This window comes from Artemia franciscana, chromosome 4, assembly GCF_032884065.1.
Source record: "Artemia franciscana chromosome 4, ASM3288406v1, whole genome shotgun sequence".
Taxonomy (NCBI): Eukaryota; Metazoa; Arthropoda; class Branchiopoda; order Anostraca; family Artemiidae; genus Artemia; species Artemia franciscana.
In genome coordinates, this window is record NC_088866.1 from 10,627,562 (window position 1) to 10,649,990 (window position 22,429).

The 22,429-nt window shown below is 35.3% G+C and overlaps 1 protein-coding gene across 7 annotated transcripts in view; it reads left to right on the forward strand.

The window, feature by feature from the left end:
• Positions 1–22,429, forward strand: part of LOC136025976 (uncharacterized) — a 391,881-nt gene that overhangs the window by 57,435 nt on the left and 312,017 nt on the right. For 5 of the 7 annotated variants that reach the window (XM_065702101.1, XM_065702103.1, XM_065702104.1 and 2 more), the window contains one exon: positions 47–151. The exons of the other annotated variants lie outside the window; for them this stretch is intronic. In XM_065702101.1, coding sequence (XP_065558173.1) covers positions 47–151 — 105 coding nt within the window. The remainder of the gene's footprint in view (positions 1–46; positions 152–22,429) is intronic. 7 annotated transcript variants of the gene reach the window in all.

Below are 22,429 nucleotides of genomic sequence, written 5' to 3' on the forward strand. Positions count from 1 at the left end.
GTATTGCAGAAGATTCTAGCTTGCTAAATATTAGTTTTTTTTGCAGACCACCGTTTGAATGTAGGGATAGATCGCGTAGTGTCGGTGAGAGACAATGGTCCAACCTTCGCGCTGTCGTGGCGCTTTACACGCGTCTAAGAAGGATAAAGAGGTGATAAGTGACTGAGTTCCTCATTTTGTTTCCCTTCTAAGCAACTGCAACTGACAGCCTTCCTTACAAATAGCTACAATCTACTGGTTTTTGACTTAATTTAGATTAGTCAGGGTAATCAATATCATCGTAAATGTAATTAAACAGGGCAGATAGGTTTAGATCTCTTCTCAAAAAAATAGTTTGGTCTATGGCTAATTTGAAAAGTTTGGCTACAATTGTGTCGGTTTATCTTTCATAGACATAATTTGCAATGGCTTTTCTTACCAGTCCAAATATAAACCTATTTAATATTTTCTGCTTAAATGAATTTACCTTAATGTATTACGGAAGCTAAATAATTGCACTCGCGTCGGGTCAGTAAATGCATTCCAAGTAGCTTTATCGAAAAGGAGCAGCTAAGAAGGCTTAAATTTATCCAGCCTTCGATCTCTCAATGCATTTCTGTGGAATACAGGCTAAGGCAAACAAGACGTGTGTGCATAAATCGACTGAGTATCCATTGTGTGAGAGAAAGGTCTGAAGACTGAATATATAACACTCTAAGACAAACGAAACAACCCTAGTAGACCACAGTAAATAAAATAGAAAATAATAATGAAGTGTCTGAATAAAAGCGTCCATTAAAACTTTAATGTTTTATTTCATTTGAAATATTATATTTAACTGTAGACTATATGGTAAAATTTTTATTTAAACTGTCTAATTTTTAATTATTCTTAGTTTTGACGCTGAAAAAGTATTGCTAGTAAAAATAGTTTCGAACGGTTTCAATATTAACTTTTTGTGTTTGAAAAAACAAATTAAAAGACTTATTATAAGCCAAGAAAGACCATTCAGAGTATTATTCTATAATACACATATCACACACTCAAGAAAAATACACATGACAAAGGAATAGTGCAGATATTAATCTTCTCTCTCCTTCCCACTAAAACAACAACGGCAAACAAAAACAAACGTAATTTATTACGTCTTTTTACTAATAAAATTTACGATCTAATCTCTTTCGATAATAAAACAAATCCTTTACATTACAAGTTTCTTTTGGTACAAGCTCCCCTTTAGTAAACCAACTGTAGTAAGTTTTAGTTTTTTCTAAAGAGTTTTTTTATAGCTTTTGTTAAATAGCTAAATGCTTGTTAATAAACAAAAATAAACATTTTTTTGACACAAAACAAATTGTAATTTAATCTGGTGATCATTTTCAAGAATTAGCTAATTAAGACGTTACTAATTGCAATCATTGCTTGAATAAATGGATAGTTCTGTAAAAGGAAGATTTAAATTTGAAAATTTTTTATTAAAGTTGAATTTTATTCACAAAAAATTATTACATCGGTTAGAATATTATCTAGGTTTATCAGATTTGTTTTAATTCAAATAAGAAAGCTTAAAATTAAATAGGTTCAAACAAAAATATCTTCTTTTTTTAAACCGTCAGTATGCTCATTTACGTTTAAGTTATAAATAATCAATTTCTATAATTCTTTGTTTTGTCGCTCGTAAATTTATAATTACAAAAATGTTACAGAAAGCCATTAATATGAAGGGAATTCGGTCATCCAAAATCACAGCGGAGTATCGATAGAAACATTGATCATGTTGACATTAAAGAGACTAAATTAGACGTTAAAACTAATATAAAAAAAGAATTAAAAGGAAACTTCTGCAGGCCATTGGTCTCACTGAGTCATACAGTTTAACTGATTACCATGTACGGCTCATTTTTACTGGCTGTAAAAATAGATATTAGCTTGTGTATTTTAATATTGGACAACCTAGTAGATTGTAGCTATTTAATTCAAAGGCACTCTGAATAATAAAGTCTGAGTTCATAAGCTTTATGAGAAGAAAACTTTCTCATTTTTTTTTTTGTTATTGTTAATAAGAAAGTGATTCCAAAAACTTAAAAAATATGAATCCATATAATTTTTAAGAATTTATTGTATTTCACACTACTGATGATCTATATTATAACACTTTATGGATATGTGATATTGTCGCTAAAGGTTGAATAACTGAAAGTATTTTCAATATCTTTGCGATTTCTTATAGAAAAAATTGAAAAGCCAAAAAAGAATGTTGTATCTCCGCTCAAAAGTATTTTATCAATCAAAGCTTCATGAAAAGAAACTAAAAGAGGAGTATACTTTTCGTAAACACTACGAATTTTCCTATCTCTTCATTAAAATAATTGGTATTTTGGTGAAATTTATCGCAGATATGAAAACGAAAAGCTTTATTGAAATTAATTGAAAAGATTCAAAACAAAATGTTTATTTTAGGAAAAGAGACATGCTTGGATTAGAGAAGATTAAAACATTTCCCACCAAAGTCAACGTTAGGAATAAAAATTGTATTTGGAATTGAATTTGTGTTAAAGTTTTTAGTTTCTAACCTAACATTCAGAAAAAACTCGTATTCTACACTCCAGAGCATTTTAAGCCAAACTTTATTTCAAAATCGTTCAAAGATGAATATCAGATCTTTCCCTGACTCAATTAAAGATATAAGAATTGCGTGTCCTGCTTCATTTCGGCATCTAGACTGACGACAAGTCTCAGAAGAATATAAAAAGAGTAAATTAATTTAAACAAACACAAGGGAATATTCAAAATAGACGCAATATTCCAAAATTATAAGTTATTTAAGCTTAAAGTCTAGAGTGAAAATTTGTCCAAAGTCCCAAGATTCATTTTTTTCACTGTAGTGAAGAAATAATTGTAAAGGGCAAAAAACTGCTTTCTAAGTGTTTTTCTCAATTAAAAATAAAGCTATTTAGGAATACTTACGATTTTCAAAAAAGATAAACTCTTATTTTATGAAATCAACCTTAGTTAATTATTGCTCAAGGTCTTAATGTATTAAGGATTAATAACTCTAAATATTATGCTAACAAATTCTTCAAAATCTAAACAGCATAAAAACATACAGAAGAAACCTAGAATTAAATTTTCAACTATCTAAACACAGAGGTGGAGCAAAAATTTTACCAAAAATTGAGGCCCAATTAAAATCAGAGTCGGAAGAGCCAAGAACCAAGAGCTTCTTCCCACTGAGTTTCATTAGGATCTCTCCACTCTAAGTGTTTTCCAAGATTCTCGGTCTCCCCCTCCGACTCTTCCCAATGTCACCGGATCTGATCAGAATTTTAAGCGAGAGCTCTGAGACAGGAGGTCCTTCTAAATATCAAATTTCATTAAGATCTGATAACCCGTTCGTAAGTTAAAAATGCCTCAGTTTTTCTAATTTATCCGAATTAACCGTCCTTCCACTCCCCCAGATGGTCAAATAGGGGAAGCGACTATTCGTAATGTAATCTGGTCGGGTTCCTGATATGCCTTCCAACTATCGGCGATCGCTATATTGACCACGTATCTAGTTTCAGATCTTCTTCATGTAAAAATCGGGGTGGCCCAGAGGTTCGAACCTGAGACCTCTCGTATCCTGAGATAGAATCATACACCAAGACCACAAGCCATACTTAAGAAGAAAAATTTATCGTTTTATCGACAGATAAAATTCTTATCAACTATATTGTTCGTTCCCCCCCCCCCCCAGATGATCGAATCAAGGAAGAGAGTATTTCTAATTTAGCCTATTCTGGTCCCTGATACGCCTGCTATCTGTCATTGTCCTAGCTTAACTGGTAGATAGATAGACCAAACTAGTAAATCACCCCCAACTACCCAAAAGAGAGTGGAACCGGTCCGATTACGTCAATAACGTATTTAGAACATGTGCTTATTCTTCCTACCAAGTTCCATCTCGATCTCTCCACTCTAAGTGTTTTCGAAGATTTTGTCCCCCTCCGACTCCTCCCGATGATACTAGGTCCGGTAAGGATTTAAAATAAGAGGTCTGAGTTACGAGGTCCTTCTAAATATCAAATTTTATTAAGATCCGATCACTCATTCATAAATGAAAAATACCTCATTTTTTCTAGTTTTTCTGAATTCCTCACTACCCCCCCCCCCCCAACGATCCCAAAGAGATTGGATCCGCTCCGGTTATGTCAATCACGCATGTAGGATTTTTGATTATTTTTGCCACCAAAAATAAAAGCTTAGCCCCGATCCCTCCACTCTAAGTGTTTTCCAAGATTTCAGGTCTCCCCCACCAACTCCCCCCAATGTAACGGGATCCAGTCGAGATTTTAAAAAATCTCTGAGACTCGATATCCTTCAAATCTCAAATTTCATTCAGATCCAACCACCCATTCGAAAGTTGAAAATACCAATTTTTTTCTAATTTTTCCGAATTAGCCACCCCCCTCTCTTCAGATGGTCAAATCAGGGAAAAGACTATTTCTAATTTATTCTGGTTGGGTCCCTGATCTGCCTACCAAATTCCATCGTCCTAGCTTGTCTGGAAGTACCCAAACTAACAGAACCAGGACAGATAGACAGACCGACGGAATTTGTGGTCGCTATATGTCACTTGGTGAATTCAGAGTGCCATAAAAATTGAAAGTTATATAAAGAGATCGTTTATACTTGTAAGATAAGTTTTTCAGATTTACAAGATCAGTCCTAGAATTTTTAATATGACTCCATGTAAATCGCCTCTTTTTGCTACCCTTTGAAGTTGAAAATCCTGCATAATCCCCTGTCGATGGGGCCATCATTGCTAAGTCTAGTCTACTAGGAAAACTGACGCTAGTGTTATAGGTAGTTGAAAACTACCTTTATCATATAGATGGCAATGAAATGAAAAATTACCTTTGAAGTCCATACCCTACACAAACGTTGTCAGTTTCATGAGATCCAAATAATTATTGATTTTCCTGGGGAATTGGGACTAACCAGCTGATTTCCCATTTTATGCCCTTCGAATACCAGCCAAACACCAATGGACCGAGTTTAGTTAGAACTGAAGTCGTGGTTTAGACTGAAGAGACCACACTCCGGGGGTCTATTGAAGCCGCAGGTATCATATGCATGGAAGACCCTGGTTGAACTTATAATAAAAGAGAAACTTGATAAAAATAATGAGCAATTAAATTGGAACTATCAACGAAACCACTGATAATTATAAATAAAAGGAAATAAAATAAAACTTGGTCGTAAATAAATTGTATTTTACACAGAGAATATCATTTTTAATAATTATCACCGTTCTACTAGTTTCAATATACATTTTGGTTGTAATTCATAAAGCTTTTATTCGATTTGTTATTCAGAGTTTTGGTCATAATCTTAAGCGTCTTTGTCCCTTCCACTTTTCAATGTTTCTCTCACCGCTTGCCACCTCTTTATATATTTGTTCTTTCCAGTGTTGTCAACCACAAAATGCCAATATTGACTTGGCCATTCTCATGCATTATGTTTTTGTGTTCATGTTGGTCCACTGATTTTAGTGTCAATAGTAGGAGATTATCACAACGGTGCTTTTTGTCGTCATGTCTTTTGTCTCAAACGGAAAGTTTAGGCTTTTAAATGCCAGATTAGGAGGTTCCACGAAAACCAATCTCCTGTGTAAGCATTCCTTCAATAGTTGAAATGTTCAGCTCTTTTCATTGAGGAGTTTGTCTTAGAGTAGATTCTTTAAATTTGATACTTTGACATAACACTTTTGATAAATTTGATTCTTTGAAATAAGTTTGATACCCTTCAAAATTTGTTTCCCTAACAATATAATTTCATATCTTTAAAGACTGTTGGTTACGTAATCCTGTTAGCACACAGAAAAGATGAAAGGATTCTCTTCTCTCGATAATTTGTGTTATGAACCTATGTTTTAAGGACTTAATCATTTTTTCTATTGTATTAGACCTATATAATGCTCATACTGTTGGAAAAAGACTCTTTTGTAATGTTTGTACATATTTGCTGACTTGGATGAAACCGGGATGTAGGTGCCTTGGGCAACATTCAATCTAATACAAGCTTCGCAATATAGAGAATATCTGTATCATTATTCACCTCCCCCTTTAAAAAAATCTCCCTGCTTGCTTCTACTTACTCAAGGAGAATCTCAACCAAGATATATTTTATTAATACTATTAGACAGAGTTGTATTAGGCCATTGAACCTTACAAAAGAGACTATGTTCAGGTTGTTTTATTGTAAATGTATATAAGACTTCAATGCATTATGTCTTTAATTTATTTAATTATTTTTGCAAGATCCATTTCATATGGAAGGTGTGGCCGCATAAACTTCAAGAAGGCTCATTTGAATAGAAATCAAAAGTTCTAGTGCCCTTTTCAAGAGCTAAAAGTGATTGGAGGGCAAACAGTCCCCCTCCCAAGCACTTTTTCCTAAAAGCATTCGATCAAAATTTTAGAATAGCTATGTTGTTCAAATTGGTTCTTAGGTATATAGCTATGCTTATGGGGTCGACATTGCCCCCATAGCCCTCGAGAAAAGGTTGTAATTTATGCAAGTTGTGCATTGTTAATACATAAAGTTTTTTACTGGGACGAAGGGCATGTTTGATCCTGGGTCTCCAAAAATGTTTTGGGTTTTAAAGTTAAGCGTTAACGATATGTTGAGAAGGATACCTAACATAATCAAAACACACTATGTGAATACTATTTGTCAAAAAGGCGCATCAGCAATATCTAAGGAACGGTTTAAGATACTAAGTTAAATCTTCCACGATGTGCTAAGAGGGATACTGAAGAGTGACCATAGGGCAAACAGCCCCCTCCCCCTTTCTACTGAAATGTCTCCTTCCCTCCCCTCAAAACAGTCAAAAAGTCGAATAATTACGCCTCTAGGGATACCATGGACCCAAATCCTCGGGGTAAAGATTGTAGGTTATGTAATTTGCCCATTGTTTACATGCAAAATTATCACTAGGACAAGGGAAATATTTGTTTTAGGGTTTGTCCTAAAAGCCTAAAGGTATTAAGGTTAACTTTAGAAGAATGTTGAGGGTTTAGTAATATTAAATCAAAAGACACATAGTTGATACAGTTTTTCAAAATTGCATCAGTAAAATCTTAAGAACGGATATTTAGTTGAAACTCCCAGAACATGTTAAGGGGGATATTCAAATCTTGTCGGACGGCAACCAGCTCCCCTCCCATGCCGTTTGGAGTCTCCCCCAAATATATCCGATAAAAATTTGAAATAGACATCTTGTTTAAATAGTCTAAAGGTCAAATAACTATGCCTCCTGTGATGAAATAGCCTCTACAGGCCATGGGACAAGAGTTATAACCTTTACAAGCTTCCCAATGTTAACATATAAGGTTTTTATTGGGAGAAGGAGTATTTTTGATCCTGTGTCTTGAAAAACATTTGGGTATGAAGGTGAAAATTTCTTGGAATGTATAAGAATGACCAAAGGGCAACCAATCCCATTTACCTTTTAGGTGACCCCTCTCAACAGTGATAAAAATCCTGAAAAGCCATTTTTTCAAAGAAGTCAAAAGGTCTAACAATTATACCTCTGAAATGCCATGCCTCCACTTCCCAAGGGGCATGAAATATAAATTCTGCTATTTTTTCATTTTCGGTATGCTGGATTTATCATTGGCAAAGAGGGGAAGCATGTTCAATCCTGGGTTTGTTCAAAATAAGGGTATTGAGGTAAAATTTTGGTGAATGTTGATGGGGTATGTTGGTTTAAATCAAAAGACACTATATGCACCCAAGCTATCAAAAAGACACGTCTGCAATATCTGAGGAACAGGTGAGGGTATTATCGTGAAACTTTCAGGGGCAATACTAATAGAACTGCTACTCTGACTACCACTGCGACTATTTGTGACTGTAACTAAGATTTTTTGCGAAGGTGACTACTTGTGACCCCGAGTGCTTAAAATATAAAACATATTAAAATATTGTTTTAATATAAATATAAAAATATTAAATATATTAAAATATTAAATTATTATATTAAATATATTAAAATATTAAAATATAGAAACATAGCATATATATATATATATATATATATATATATATATATATATATATATATATATATATATATATATATATATATATATATATATATGTATATATATATATATATATATATATATATATATATATATATATATATATATATATATATATATATACTTATATATATATAATATATATATATATATATATATATATATATATATATATATATATATATATATATATATATATATATATATATATATATATATATACATATATATATATATATATATATGCATATAACATATATTTATATGTATAGATAAAAGTCATACGGAGCTGAAAATATAGAAATTGCGACAGAGAATTCAAAGAAATGTCCTAGGATGCAAAAGTTGAGGAAAAGCTTTTTTTTTAGAGAGAGAGAAGTTTATTATTAAATACAAGACAATACAAACCCAACCTAACCTGAATTACAATAAACCTATTACAATACACTTATTCCCCCTCGAAAGGCTCCGTGGCTATGGATACAAGGGGAATAAAAAAGAATACAATTAACAACTACAATATAAGAAATACATATAAGGGGGATACAATATAAGCAACAACTACAAAAAAACAAACAAAAAGAAATACATAGAAAATAAAGAAGAAACCAGAGGCCTGGGAGTCAAACAGTTCGTGGTAACGAACTGTAGTAAGGAGCGACCCGGCTCAATAGTAACCAAAACTCTAAAAATGGAATTTTGGTACCTATAGTTACATCAAAAGAATTGCATTTTAATGCTGATTTTAAATATATAAGTTTCATCAAGTTTAGTCTTACCCATCAAAAGTTACGAGCCTGAGAAAATTTGCGTTATTTTAGGAAATAGGGGGAAACACCCCCTAAAAGTCCCCTAAAACGCCCTAAAGTTTTTTACTGTTTTAAAATGTAGAGTTAAGAGAAAGAGTCAAACTTTAGCGTAAAGAGCGGGGCGTTGAGAAGGAAAAGCCCCTTTCATATACGGAGTAATTTCTGTTCGTTTTAAGTTTTAATGTCGCTCCTTATATTCATTTAAAAAACTTGTTTTTTTATTTAATTGCAATGTAAAAGTCTACTTTAACTCCTTAATCAAAACACAATGATCCTCTGATCCATGGAAAACAAGTTAACCATTTAGTAAATAAAGAATTAAGGTCAACACTAGGCATGTGAGCGTTGTTATAGATGGGACAAACGCAGGGGCACCAAAGAAAGAGGATAAGATTATCTTAAATATATATCAAATAAATAGTCTTTAAATGATTTCAAGAATCAACTTTTTCAATGGATCTCTAAACTCAACTCTTTAAGCAAATACTCGCCTACTTCATACAAGTATTGTGAGGGGTAGCTTGGACATATTTTTGCAATGGAAAAAAACTCCCTAGGCTACCTAGAATAATTCTACTTAATAGCTCACAAGCCGATAAGACAAGTGCTAATCACTCTAAGAGAAATAAAATAAATTGTATACAATTATTACAGTTTATATTAGTGGTACTCAAAGCAGAAGGCTGTGAGCAGGCTAGGATAAAGAAGAATTTGTCAGTGTAGGATGATGAGTCTTAGGTGGTTTGACGACGAAACAAATTTGTAGTAGCAATATTATCAGTTTGACAATTAAAATTTTAAAACCAGGGGTTAGTCAATATTGGCTCCATAGCAGTGCTGATACTCCCTCCTTTGCTCCCAATAATAATAATTCCAAATTACCTTTTCGGGGCTACGTTGGTCTTTCCTTCGCAATCCTGCTGGATGTCAATTTCAAAATGATCAAAACAGTTCTCTCAAATGGCTAAGTAAATCCTCTCAAAACTTAAGTTCTTCTCAAGATACGAATTAAGGAAAGTGACCTGGAAGCGTTGTCAGAGAGAATATTCAGTTGTTCTTTAGCCAAGCCCTTTAAATATGCATCAAAAGACGACAGACCTGAAATTAACTTGGAAATGCGTTCTATTGACCAGTCAACCGCATGAATTATCAGTACTATAGCTAAATAATTTAGTCTAAGTATTGGGAAGCCAAAAATTTTCCGGATTCACATAAGATACGAATCCTGCTATTTTGTACCACAAATCTCAAAAAATGGCACCAGAACCACCACTTTCAGAAACTGCGTTGAATCTATATTCACAAATTGCAGGAATCTATATTTACTATTGGATGGCAAAGATATAACTTATATTAAGGATATGGCAAATTATTTAGCCATCCAGGTTATTATGAAGCCACAACTCCGAGAGCAATTATAACAGAAAAATTACAAATATTGTTGCTATCAATGCTATCTCTTTTCTCAGGGTATGCTGATAAGTTTAATGTCGATTCAGTGAACAGAGAACTTCTTAAAGTATAAGCAGGATTTTCTTTTGATTAAAGTTTAAGTGAAAATCTATGGCTGTTGCAAAAGGGAATTGGGGGTGTGGGTCTGTACATGGTGAGATCATGATCGAAGTAGTTATACAAATCCTTGACTCTATTGGAACTGGGAGATCGCTGCGACACTATATGTTTGGCAATCAAAGATTGAAGGACGACTTGGAGATGATTTTTGACTTAATTGTTGATTCAGAAATTTCAAAAGGTTTACTATAGAGTACTACAGCTTTACCATATAGAGTTGTCATGAGATTCTGCTGTAGAGATAGTCAAAAAGATCAAGAAAAATTTGTAAGGTTCATAATTATGAGTTTGACTGAGGTAGAGAGATAGAGATGGTGAATACCTTTGACGAAATGTTATTTTAAATATGTTAAACTGAGAAACATCTTACGAATACATTATCGGAGCATAAGAAATATTCAAAATTACAGGTTAAAAATCAGCTCTTTGAAAGAGCTGATGTTGTTTAAAAGTTGGCTTAAAGTGCTCTATCAAGAATATTCCATTTTTTTGTAGATAGGAGCTTCAAACTCCTACAGTAGTGTTCTCTGATACGCTGAATCTGATGGTGGGATTTTCGTTAAGATCTTATAACTTTTAGGGGGTGTTTCCCCCTATTTTCTAAAATAACGCAAATTTTCTCAGGCTCGTAACTTTTGATGGGTAAGACTAAACTTGAAGAAACTTATATATTTAAAATCAGCATTAAAATGCTATTCTTTTGGTCTAGTTTTTGGTATCAAAATTCCATTTTTTAGATTTTTGGTTACTATTGAGCCGGTTTGCTCCTTATAGTCAGAGCGCCAAATTCTGTATCGTGCACCCACCCATGCCGGAAGGTACAAAAATGCTGAGGACGGATCTTAGGGTAGTCGACCATGCTGAAAACGAATATCGTAGGGCACATGTTCGCCGTTGGGGCGCTTCTGAGAAATACACCAAAAACGCCAAATTTAGCCTGTAACTAAGTGTGACGATTCAAGATTTTTTTGCGAGTTATTGGGATGAGGATTCTGGCGTGATGCTATATCAATCGAAAGAAGAGATCTAGATTTACAAGTATATGATATGTAAATTGAAAAATAAAATTATTTTTTTCTCTATTTACTGCAGTTTCGAAATAAGTGCTCTAAAATTCGATAAATATCTCAAAGAAAGACCAAAAACTCGAAATTTCTTCAAGGTAACAAAATTTTGTTTCATATTCGAAAAGAAGGTTCATTTAATTCCGTACAATTTAAGCTAAATGAATATAAACTATTTTTATTTTTAAAAAGTCTGCGATTTTTTTTTGTAGTGTCACTGAGATGATCACTAGCCGTATTGTGAACAGGGGCATAATGTTTTTTTCTTCGAAGGGTAGGAATACTGCAAACTTCCTAACTGCTTAAAATTTTTAACTTTCATTTAAAAATAAAAAGGGGTAAAAAATATGTTGACCCAGTAAAAGTGTGTTTTTTTTTAGAATGGACGAATGTGTTTTTTCGTATACTAAGGCGTCTGCAATTACCTTTTTGGGATTTGATTTGCCACTGATACAACTGAGCTATTTACTACATGAAAGAATTCTGTTTCACAGATCCGGCCTGTTTACAGAACATTTCAATGACCAGGGATTTTGATAGGTCGTAAGTTTTTCTAAACGCGTCGACTGAAAGCTTCCCTTCTGGATCCTTGATCCACTCTGTCACAGACACCATTTTTGAGGCAAAAGTTGGAGATGCCACGGTGTTTAAGAAAAAAGCTTTCCCGACGCCGAAGAAAAAGTTCGTTGTGTCACATCCTGACAGACAGTGCACGAAAGGTAACATAATCTGCTTCTCTTTGGACAAGTGGACTCCATCCGCCAGCTCCTGTACTGGGATAATGTAAGTCGGAAACTTCAAGAAAAGTTCGCTCAAACCTTCAGCTTGAAGCTCTTCAAAAAAATGAACACAGACTACTGCCACGTCTGTGTCGTTGGCATGCATAACGATGCTACAAGCGTAACGGCTAGCTTACTTGGCATGTGTTATAAGGTGTTGGTCAGCCTCTTCGTGGCTGGAGGACAAGCATTCCTCGCAGTCACAGTGTTCTGGTAAAGTAGGACTGCACCCACGCTTGACCAGAGACACTTTGAATCTCTCCTTGAAACCACCTGAGAGGAAAAGGTTGAGTGCGTTCGGAAGCTGATCACCCATCTGCTCCTAGGTTTCACGCAAAACTTTGAGGAGCCGACTCTTAGACGCTCAGCTTGCAAGTATGGCATCCCATTCTCCAATTGTGCTACGAGCAGAAATCTGGAGGTTTTTCCCTTTCCCTCGTCGGAGTCTGCATGCTGAATTCAAGGAGATCGACTCTCCGGTGTCTATGAGCTTCCCAAACAGCCCGTCGCACCGATCTGCGACAATGTGGACTTCAGGAATACCCACTAGAAGATCATTCAGCAACGATAAAAGCAATCTTTCTGCAAAGGATTTGACTGTTTCAAACCTGGCAGGCAAATATACCCTTATCATGGACATTGGGTCAATGTTGTGTACTGTGGCTGATGTTGTTTCTTTGGATTTCTAAGTCGCCGGCCAAGCTGCAAGTCCTCCTTTTTTTTTCTTAGCTAGTTAGACAGCACAGCTTTGTTCACCGTCCTCATTTTCTAGCTAGAGGATGTCTTGGTTGATTGTTGTGGAAGATGTTCTAAAAAGGATGGAGGGAAAGGAAGAATCTTTTTTGTGAGGATCTTTGTAACTGCTTTCTCCTTTTCTTCACCGAATCTCAACTGACCAGTAATGATTCTCTTCAAGGCTGTTGCTTCAGAGCTCAGGAGATCGGTTCTAGGGACACCCTTCACTTTTCTTTCTGAAGGAAAGGTTGAGAGTGCAACCTTTTTCACATCGTCTTTTCAGTCGCACAGAAAGTGCTCAACCACCTCTTTTCCTTTTGTGGCTACGCAAGTAATATCAGAAACAATCTTCTCATCGTCCACAACTTCTTACGTCACAATATTCACTAAGTCGAAGCCCACTCTACTGAACGGATTGCCACATGTAGTGAAAATGTCTCGAACTCTATCTCGCGAAAGTTGTAATCGCGTCGTCGTCGACTGATTGTCTTCGTCATGTTTCAATGTCTCTGGGGATACGTTGACTACTTGCAGGAAACCATTCTTGATGGCAGCGGAAATCGGTAAGGTAAGAATCCAAGCTTCAGTCTGTCTCTCATCCATTTTTTCTCCTGTTATTCTGGCCGTCGTCTTCGCATCCTTCTTCACTGTACATTCCAGTATCTGATCGGGCCCGGTGGCCGTGAAACTGGTGTGTGTTCTCTTCACTGCGAAGTATTCTTTCATGAACTTCCTGTCTCCATCAGGAATGGTTTGTGGCAAACTTCGCATGTCTGATAGGTACTGTATGAGACATCTTGTATTCTGAGGATGGTCAGCCGCCGCCAAGTATGGAAACATCCGAGCAGTTGCTGTCAAATGAGACTCCCAGTCACAGTCTCGTTCAGCATGAATGAATTGCACCGCTATTTCAAGTACTTCCAAGAACTGCCGCCAGAAAGCAAATGTGGGTGACGCATTTCGCAGGGTGTCGAAGGCATTCATTATGGGAGCCAAAGTGATTAAGGTATCGTTTGCCTCCTGAAGTGCAGTTCACGTGTTAGCACCGTTTGCCAATGAAGTCCTGAATAACTCAATGGCACTACCCAGCTGGTCCAGGTGGGATAAGTCTACTTGTGCTTCGGAGTAATATTCTTCCAAGGACTCCCAGTAGAGGGCTAGCAAGACCTCGCACAGTATTCAGTAGGCATTGATAGCTTGGTAGTAGCCTTTCCCTTGAAATACCTTTTCGCAAGTACCAGGAAGCAGTAGCTTTGGTTGCACTATAATCTCTTTGAGTCAGGAGCTGTCCATTATCTTACCAACTGCTTTGAGACAGTTGAGCAGGAGATGAGTGACATTGTCATTAGGTTAAACACAACAATGAAATCATCTTGGCTATATCTGACACCTAAATAACACTAATTAACTGGTGTTACCTTTACTTTGATAATATTGCATCATCACTTCAGGGTCAATGACTTTCTATCTGTCCAGGAATGATTAATTCTACCTGCTATCACGTGACGAAAAAAAACACTCGCTAAAAACTTGCAGACCCCCCAGATACAATAATTTAAATTTTTTCTTAGCTCGATGTGTTTGTAATTAAACGGGCTTTCTTTTGTAATATAAAAACAAATACTTTATCTTGAAAAAATTCCAGTTTTTGACAAAAATTTGATTTTTTTTAAACTGCAGTAAAAAGTTTACTATTTTTTTATTTTTTTACAAACAAAAATCATATCCGTGTAGCCCGAAGTCTCTTCTTTCTATTGATGTAAGAGTACGCTGGATTTCACCAATTTTGTCTGTGAAAAAAAAAAAAAATTAGAATCATCGAACCCCAGTATAGGCCAAATTGTGGGTTTTTGGCCAATATCTCAGAAACGCCTAAGTGGAGAATATGCGCCATACGAAAATTCGTTTCCAGTATGCTCGACTACCATGGGATCCACCCTTAACCTTTTTGTACCTTCCGGCATGGGTACTAATCGAAATAAGCGAGACACAGAATCTGGCGCTCTGACTATTATTAAAGTTCGTTATCACGAACTGTTTGATTACCACGAACTGTTTGAAACAATCTATTATTTAATTTTTTGTGTTCAAAGAGCTCATTTATTTGGAAATTGAGAGTGCTAGTACCCTTTTAATAATCAAAAGTGATTTGAGGGCAATAAGCCCCCCACGCCCATCATTAACTCAAGCACATCCAAACAAAATAATGAGATAGCCATTCGGTTCAGCGTTGTAGAAAAGTCCAAAAATTGTATCTTTGAGGATAACAACCTCCCCACAACCCTCAGGGCAAGACTTTTAAGTTATGCCCTAGGTGCATACAAGGTTTTTATAGAAAGGGTGGTCGTATAAACTTCGGAAGGAGTTCAATAAATTGGTAATCAGAACTTTTGTCCCTTTTTAAGGGTCTAAATGATTGGAGGGCTGCCACCCCCTCCCAAATTTTCCCAAAATGTATCCCATAGAAATTTTTAGATAGCCATTTTATTTACAAAAAAAAAGTTCAAAGATCAAATAACAATGCATTTACGGATGAAAACAAACCCCCAGAGCCAAGGGGCTGGGGGTTGTAAGTTAGTGGGGTAATTAGCGCACCCCCAATACCCATCTTTTCAATAAAATGCATCTGTTTGAAATTGTGAGATAGCCCCTTTGCTCAAAATAGTCTAAAGAACATACAACAATTCTATCAGGGTTAACACAACCCCTCAGAGCTCTGGGGTAGCGGTTGTAAGTTATGCCCTGAGGGGATATAAGGTCTTTGTGGATTGGCTGGTCATATGAACTTTAGACGGGGCTCATTATTTTGAAATTTGAAGTTATGGTGCCCTTGTAAAGAGTTCTAGTTCCCTTTTAAGAGTCAAAAGTGGGGGACGGCAACTTCGTCTTTTTACCAAACACATCTGATTCTAATTGTGAGATATCAGTTTTGTTCAAAATAGCCTAAAGAACATACAACAATGCCTCCAGGGTTGACACAACCGCCCAGGACACTGGGGCAAAGGTTGTAACTTACTCCTTGGGGGCCTATAAGGTCTTCATGGAATGAGTGTTTGTATAAAATTCGGATGGAGCTTATTTGATTTTAAATTGGAACTTATAGTGTCCTTATTAAGTCAAAAGTGATCTGAGAGCAACTGTACCCCTCCTCCACGTGCATCATCTCCCCAAACACATTTACTCAAAAAATTGAGATAATAATTTCGCTTAGCGTGGTTGAAGGGTCTGGAAACCAAGTCTTTGGGGATGACATCCCCCCGCAGCTCTCAGGTCAAGGGTTGAAGTTATAACCTAGGGGCATTAAGATTTAAAAAAAAAGGGTGGTAGTATATACTTCGGGAGAGGATTCATTGGATTGGTAATAAGAAGTTCTAGTGCCAGTTATAAAAGTCAAAGTGATCAGAAGGCAGCTATCCCCTTCCCCCACATGTCGTGTTTTCTCGAAATGCATTCAATAGACACTTTAAGATAGCTATTATAATAAAATAGCTCAAAGATCACGCAACAAATCATTTGGGATCGATCTAAACCACCAGAGCCTGGGACAAGGTTGTAAATTACGCCCCGGGTGCATTTATGGTTTCTTTGGAAGGGGTGGTTGCATAAACTTGAAATATGGCTCATTTGGTGGAAAATTTGAAGTTTTTTTCACTTTTCAGAGGCAAAAGTGATGAAGGTCAACTAACCCACCCCTCCCAACTATTCCTCTTTTCACCAAAAGTATATGATTAGAATTGTGAGATGGGCATTTTCTTCAAAATAGTCCAGAGAACATATAACACTGTAAAGGGTTGATACATCCCCTAGAGCCCTAGAGCAAGGGCTGTCAGTTATACTCTGGGCTAATATAAGGTTTTCATTGAATGTGTGGTGCTATAAACTTCAAATGGGGCTCATTTGATTTTAAATTTGAAGTTATAGTGTACTTTTTAAGAATCAATGTGATTTTAAAGCATTCAGTACCCCACGCCCATCATTTCCAAAAACAAACATCCACACAAAATTTTCAGAAATCGATTTTTTCAGCATTGTTGAAAGTTTCAGTAATTGTGCGTTGTGGATGTTAACCCCCCACCTGAGGCCTCGGGGCAATGGCTGTAAGTTATGAATGAATACAACTGATTGTGTATTGTCAGTTTAGCATATATATTCTGATATTTACTCCTTAAAAAATGAATTAATTTCTGATTTATTAAAGTTAAAAAAGTGAAAACATTGAAAAAAAATCAGTAAAGTGCAAATTATGGAAGGCATAGGGGGTTTTGAGCCCTACTCATGTAATTTCTACTAATTTTTAGTTTGACTAGGATATTTATTTTAATTTCTGTTCGTTCTGGGTTTCATTTATTTATTGATTCTGATTTGTGGTAGTTTTATGCTTTCTACTTTTGCTTCTTTTTGGTTTAATCGAGCTCTTTACTTGTTTTTAAAAACTAACTTTGAGGAAAAAGTTTTTTTTATTAATTAAACAATGAGATGATGTTATCAACACGATTAGAATTCATCCCAAGAGCTCCAACTTGCTAGGTCAGATACTTGAGACAAAGATATTCACACATAGCGAAAAGAAAAAAGGCCAATTTCAGTTCTTTGCAAAAATTTACTAGACTTGAAACTGAATCAAATTAGGAAGCCACGGTCGTCCCCATGATTTAAAATCGTACTGCTAAATATTTTTAGCTGGTGGAAGTAGTTGATTAAGAAAGATGATTTTTTCAGCCACAAAATATTATGTGACAGAAAGGTTCACCTCCTCCCTCTACCTTGTTGAGTTTTAACGGTAGTGGGTGGTATACTGGAGTAGCACGATCTGTATAATCATTTCCGATTGATTTTTGTGCACACAATTTTATTTAGCACAAGAGCACTTTACAAGAGCAATCTTTTGAGTCGCCGGATGCTTCTTGACTTCATTTTTGCCAACCTTACGTCATGTATAAGTAGCACAGGTTCTTACCCTAAGTCCTCGGCCCCTCTAAATCTATAGCACAACAGAGGAAGGTGGACAGAGGATTTTTCTATATTTTCAGGCTTAAATGCCCAGTTTTCTAGGTAAGAATCTTTCCGACCGATTTTACAAGGGATAGCTCTACGCAGATATGATTAAACAATATTTCTTGAAATTCAAAAAGTGAGCATTGGAAAAGACAATTAACCCCCTCCCCTTTTCTCTCCCTTTAAATAATATAAATTTTTCACTTCTTTCTACTTTTACAATTTACTTATTTTTCAACTTTCGCAACTTTTTTACAGTTTACTTTATACTTTAAACGAAGGAGCTAGATGACGTTACAATTTTATATTAGTAGCTAGTAAGCTCTGCTTAAGATCTTACAGCTTTTGTAAGCCTAAAGGTATTTTTTTTTAAATTTGTGTTCTAGATGTCTAAAGACTATTTACGAAATAAGTAGGACTACTTATCCTAGCCTTTTTTATAACAGACAGGAATCTTTTAGGATAGTTTCCGAAATTAGCTAATTAGCATCTAATTAGGGGAGTTTCTAATCAATTCCAAAAGAATAATGCAACACCGAGAATTAATAAAGATTAATTGACCATTCATTCGCCCGGGATATTTCGACAAAATATATTGAAATTCCTAAGATTTTCAAGGATGGGGCTCTACCCCGTGCCTCTTTTTGGTTTTCCATGCTTTGCCCCTGCGTGCTTTTAGGGAGGAGGATAGTTACGAATATTTTTGTAATTGGGAGTATTTTTATTTAACAACAAATTTTTTTCTTGACAATTTTGTAACAAATTTAGTGTTTTATTGGCACTCCCATTCCATATCTCGATTTGTATTCCTTGTCTCAGTTGGTCTTTTGTTTGGATTTTCGATTCAACAATCTAACTGCACTGCAAGATTATAATGCTGACTTTTTAGTTATCCTAACGAAAATCCAAGTTTTTTCTCTGTAACCGAAAACAAAATATTGGAAATATGGCCATATAACATGAAGAATTGAGTGAAAACAAAACATTCGGTCATAATCAGTAAACAATTCAGCTGACTAGAAGGTTTTACCAATCAAAACATAAGCTTAAAGCATCAAATACGAAAAGATGGTTCTAGAAAAGCCACAAATACTACATTAGCTCATAATAAATAGATTAGTGACGTCTCAAGGTCATAGGAATTCCATGCTACATTTTTCGTGTTCTAGACACTGTATTTATCATTGTTTTTGACTTAGCCTCGTAACTTCAAATGGTAATGTCTAAAAACTTACTTTTGAGCCAGGATCAATTTTTGTTTGTTTTTTTATTTTGGACGGCAGAAATAACTAGCGAGATAATGATCGATATAAAACCCAATTTTTATTTTAATGCTTGTACCAAAAAATGCTTGCACAAAAATCACTAAAGTAATCAGGATTAGGAGAATTTGTGCTTCTCCTTGATAATCCAGTCCTTGGAATAAAGAGTCCAAACTTCAAAAACATAAAATATTACGATTGAAAGTTCACTTATAACTCCTTAATCAAAACACAATGATTCTCTGACCCATACAAAACAAGTTTACCAGTTAGTAAATAAAGAAATAAGGTCAAAACCTTAGGCATTTGAGCGGTTATAGATAGGACAAACGCAAAGGCACCAAAGAAAGAGGATGATATTATCCTAAATATAAATCAAAAAATAGATTTCAAGAATCAACATTTTCAATGGATCTCTAGACTCAACTCTTTAATCCAATACAGGTCCACTTCATAGAAGTATCATGAGGGGTAGCTTGGACATGTTTTAACAATGTAAAAAGACTTCATAGGCTACCTAGAATAATTCTACTAAATAATTCACAAGCTGATAGAGACAAATACTAATCGCTCTAATTGAAATACAAAAAATTGCATAAAATTATTACAGTTTTTTTTTCTAATGGTACCCAAAGTAGAAGGCTGTGAGCAGGCTAGGATAAAGGAGTATTTGTCAGTGTAGGATGACGAGTCTTAGGAGATTTGACGACGAAACCAATTTGTAGTAGCAATATTACCACTTTGACAATTAAATTTTAAAACAAGGGGCTAGTCAATATTGGCTCCATAGAAGTGCTGATACTTGCTCCTTTATCTAACACAAAAATGGGTATTTGTAATAATATATATAATTTCCAAATAATAATTCAAAAGTACCTTTTCGGGGCTACGTTGGTCATAGAGTTAAAGTGTGGTCTTTTAATATATATTACATGTGAATTTTGCTAATCAGTACATTGATGTAGGCGCATTAGGTCTTGTTGCAATTCAGGAAGACATTGGTTTCTTGATATTCTCTAAATTACTAGTGATACGTTTACTTTGTGAGTCTATGAATGACAACGAATCTATATTCATTATCGGATGGCAAATATATAACTTATATTAAGGATATGGCAAATTATTTAGCCATCCAGGTTATTATGAAGCCACAGCTCCGATAGCAACTACAACAGAAAATTACAAATATCGTTGCTATCAATGCCATCTCTTTTCTCAGGGTATGCTGATAAGTTTAATGCCGATTTAGTGAACAGAGAACTTCTTAAAGCATATGCAGGATTTTTTGATTTTTTTTTATTAAAGTTTAAGTGAAAACCTATCTGCTGTTGCAAAAGGGAATTGGGGGTGTGGGTCTGTACATGGTGAGATCATGTTCGAAGTAGTTATACAAATCCTTGACTCCGTTGCAACTGGGAGATCGCTGCGACACTATATGTTTGGCAATTAAATATTGAAGGGTGACTTGAAGATGATTTTTGACTTAATTGTTGATTCAGAAATTTCCACAGGTTTACTATAGAATACTACAGCTTTACCATATAGAATTGTCATGAGATTCTGGTGTAGAGGTAGTCAAAAAGATCAGGAAAAATTTGAAATTATTATCTATTAAGAGGCAAATACGTCCTATAGAAAGCCAAATCTTAGTTGCAGTTGTAGCTACACCTTACTAAGAGATGAACTGCCACCCCATAGTAACCAAAAGTTGAAAAATGAGTTTTGAAAAAAACAACTGCCAAATGAGAAAAATTGCCATCTGACAGTGATTCATGAAATGGTAACTATTTTTTTCGTTCACTTTCAGAATAAAGGTTTTTAGCGAAAAGAAATAGTGATTTTGAAAAAAGCTTAATATTCCATGAAAATAGAGTCTGATTAAAACGAAAACTGCACCATTGGAATCGGTACGGTCTAAAACCATGAATAGGAGAATTAAAGTTCCCCAGCTTGAAACACAAGGAAATAACTTATTGGTATTTGTAAAACTGATGTCTCCTTTTTTCTTTACTTTTCACCAGGGCTAGCGGCCTATCAGATAATCACAGAGATATTTTAATTAACTATACCGAACCTTTATACAATGAGCTTAGTTGACTAACAGGTAGCAATTTTGTATCGATTGTTTGAGCTTGAATCGTTGTTTTGGCTTTATTACAGATCAACAAGGTCTGCTATAGAAATGAGAGTTGGGCTTGGGAAGCACATTTAGGCTATCCTCTGTCAAAACCTAGAATCTACACAACAATATAAGGCTAAAACTGCACACTCTCTAAACGACACGACAAATCCAATGACACAACAATGGCATAGTTAGCAAAGGACAGGGGGTACGGCTGTTCCCGGGCAAAATCTCTGAGGAGGTGTCAAAGTGAGCTTTTTAACCCTTATTAATTAACCCCTCCAGATATTTGTATAGGGTATGTGGGGATGAGTGACGTCATTAGGAAACAAAAATTTGATCTTTTCAAAAATGTATAAATGTTTCCAGCTAACAAAAGCATACCATTGCGACAATACCATAGCAAACAAAAGAGAAACATTACGACAAAAGCCATTTTGTACTCCAAATATAAAATCGGGCCAGTATGAGCCAATATGCATAGAAAATGCAGTGCTTCACTCCACTTTCCAGATGGCCAAAGAATACCATCACGACAAAAGCCATTTTGAACCCCAATTTAAAAGCAGACCAATATGAGCCAATATGCACAGAAAATGTAGGGCTCCACTCCCCATTCCAGATAGCAAAAAAATACTATTACAACAAAAGCCATTTCATACCTCCAATTTAAAATCGGGCCAGTAAGAGCCAAAACGCACAGAAAATGTAGTGTTCTACTCCCTTTCCTGGCTAAAAAAATGCCATTACAACTATAGACTTTTTGTACTCCAAATTAAAAATCGGGCCTTTAGAAGCTATATGTACAGAAAATGTAGTGTTCCTCTCCCTTTTCCAGCTAACAAAATAACACCATTACAATAAACCTCCTTTTGCACCCCAGATTTAAAATCAGGCCAGTAAGAGCCAATACGCAAAAACAATATAGTGTTCCACTCCCTTTCCAGCTAACAAAAGAATACAATTACGACAAACGCCATTTTGTACCCCAAATGTAAAATCGGGCCAGTACGAGTCAATAT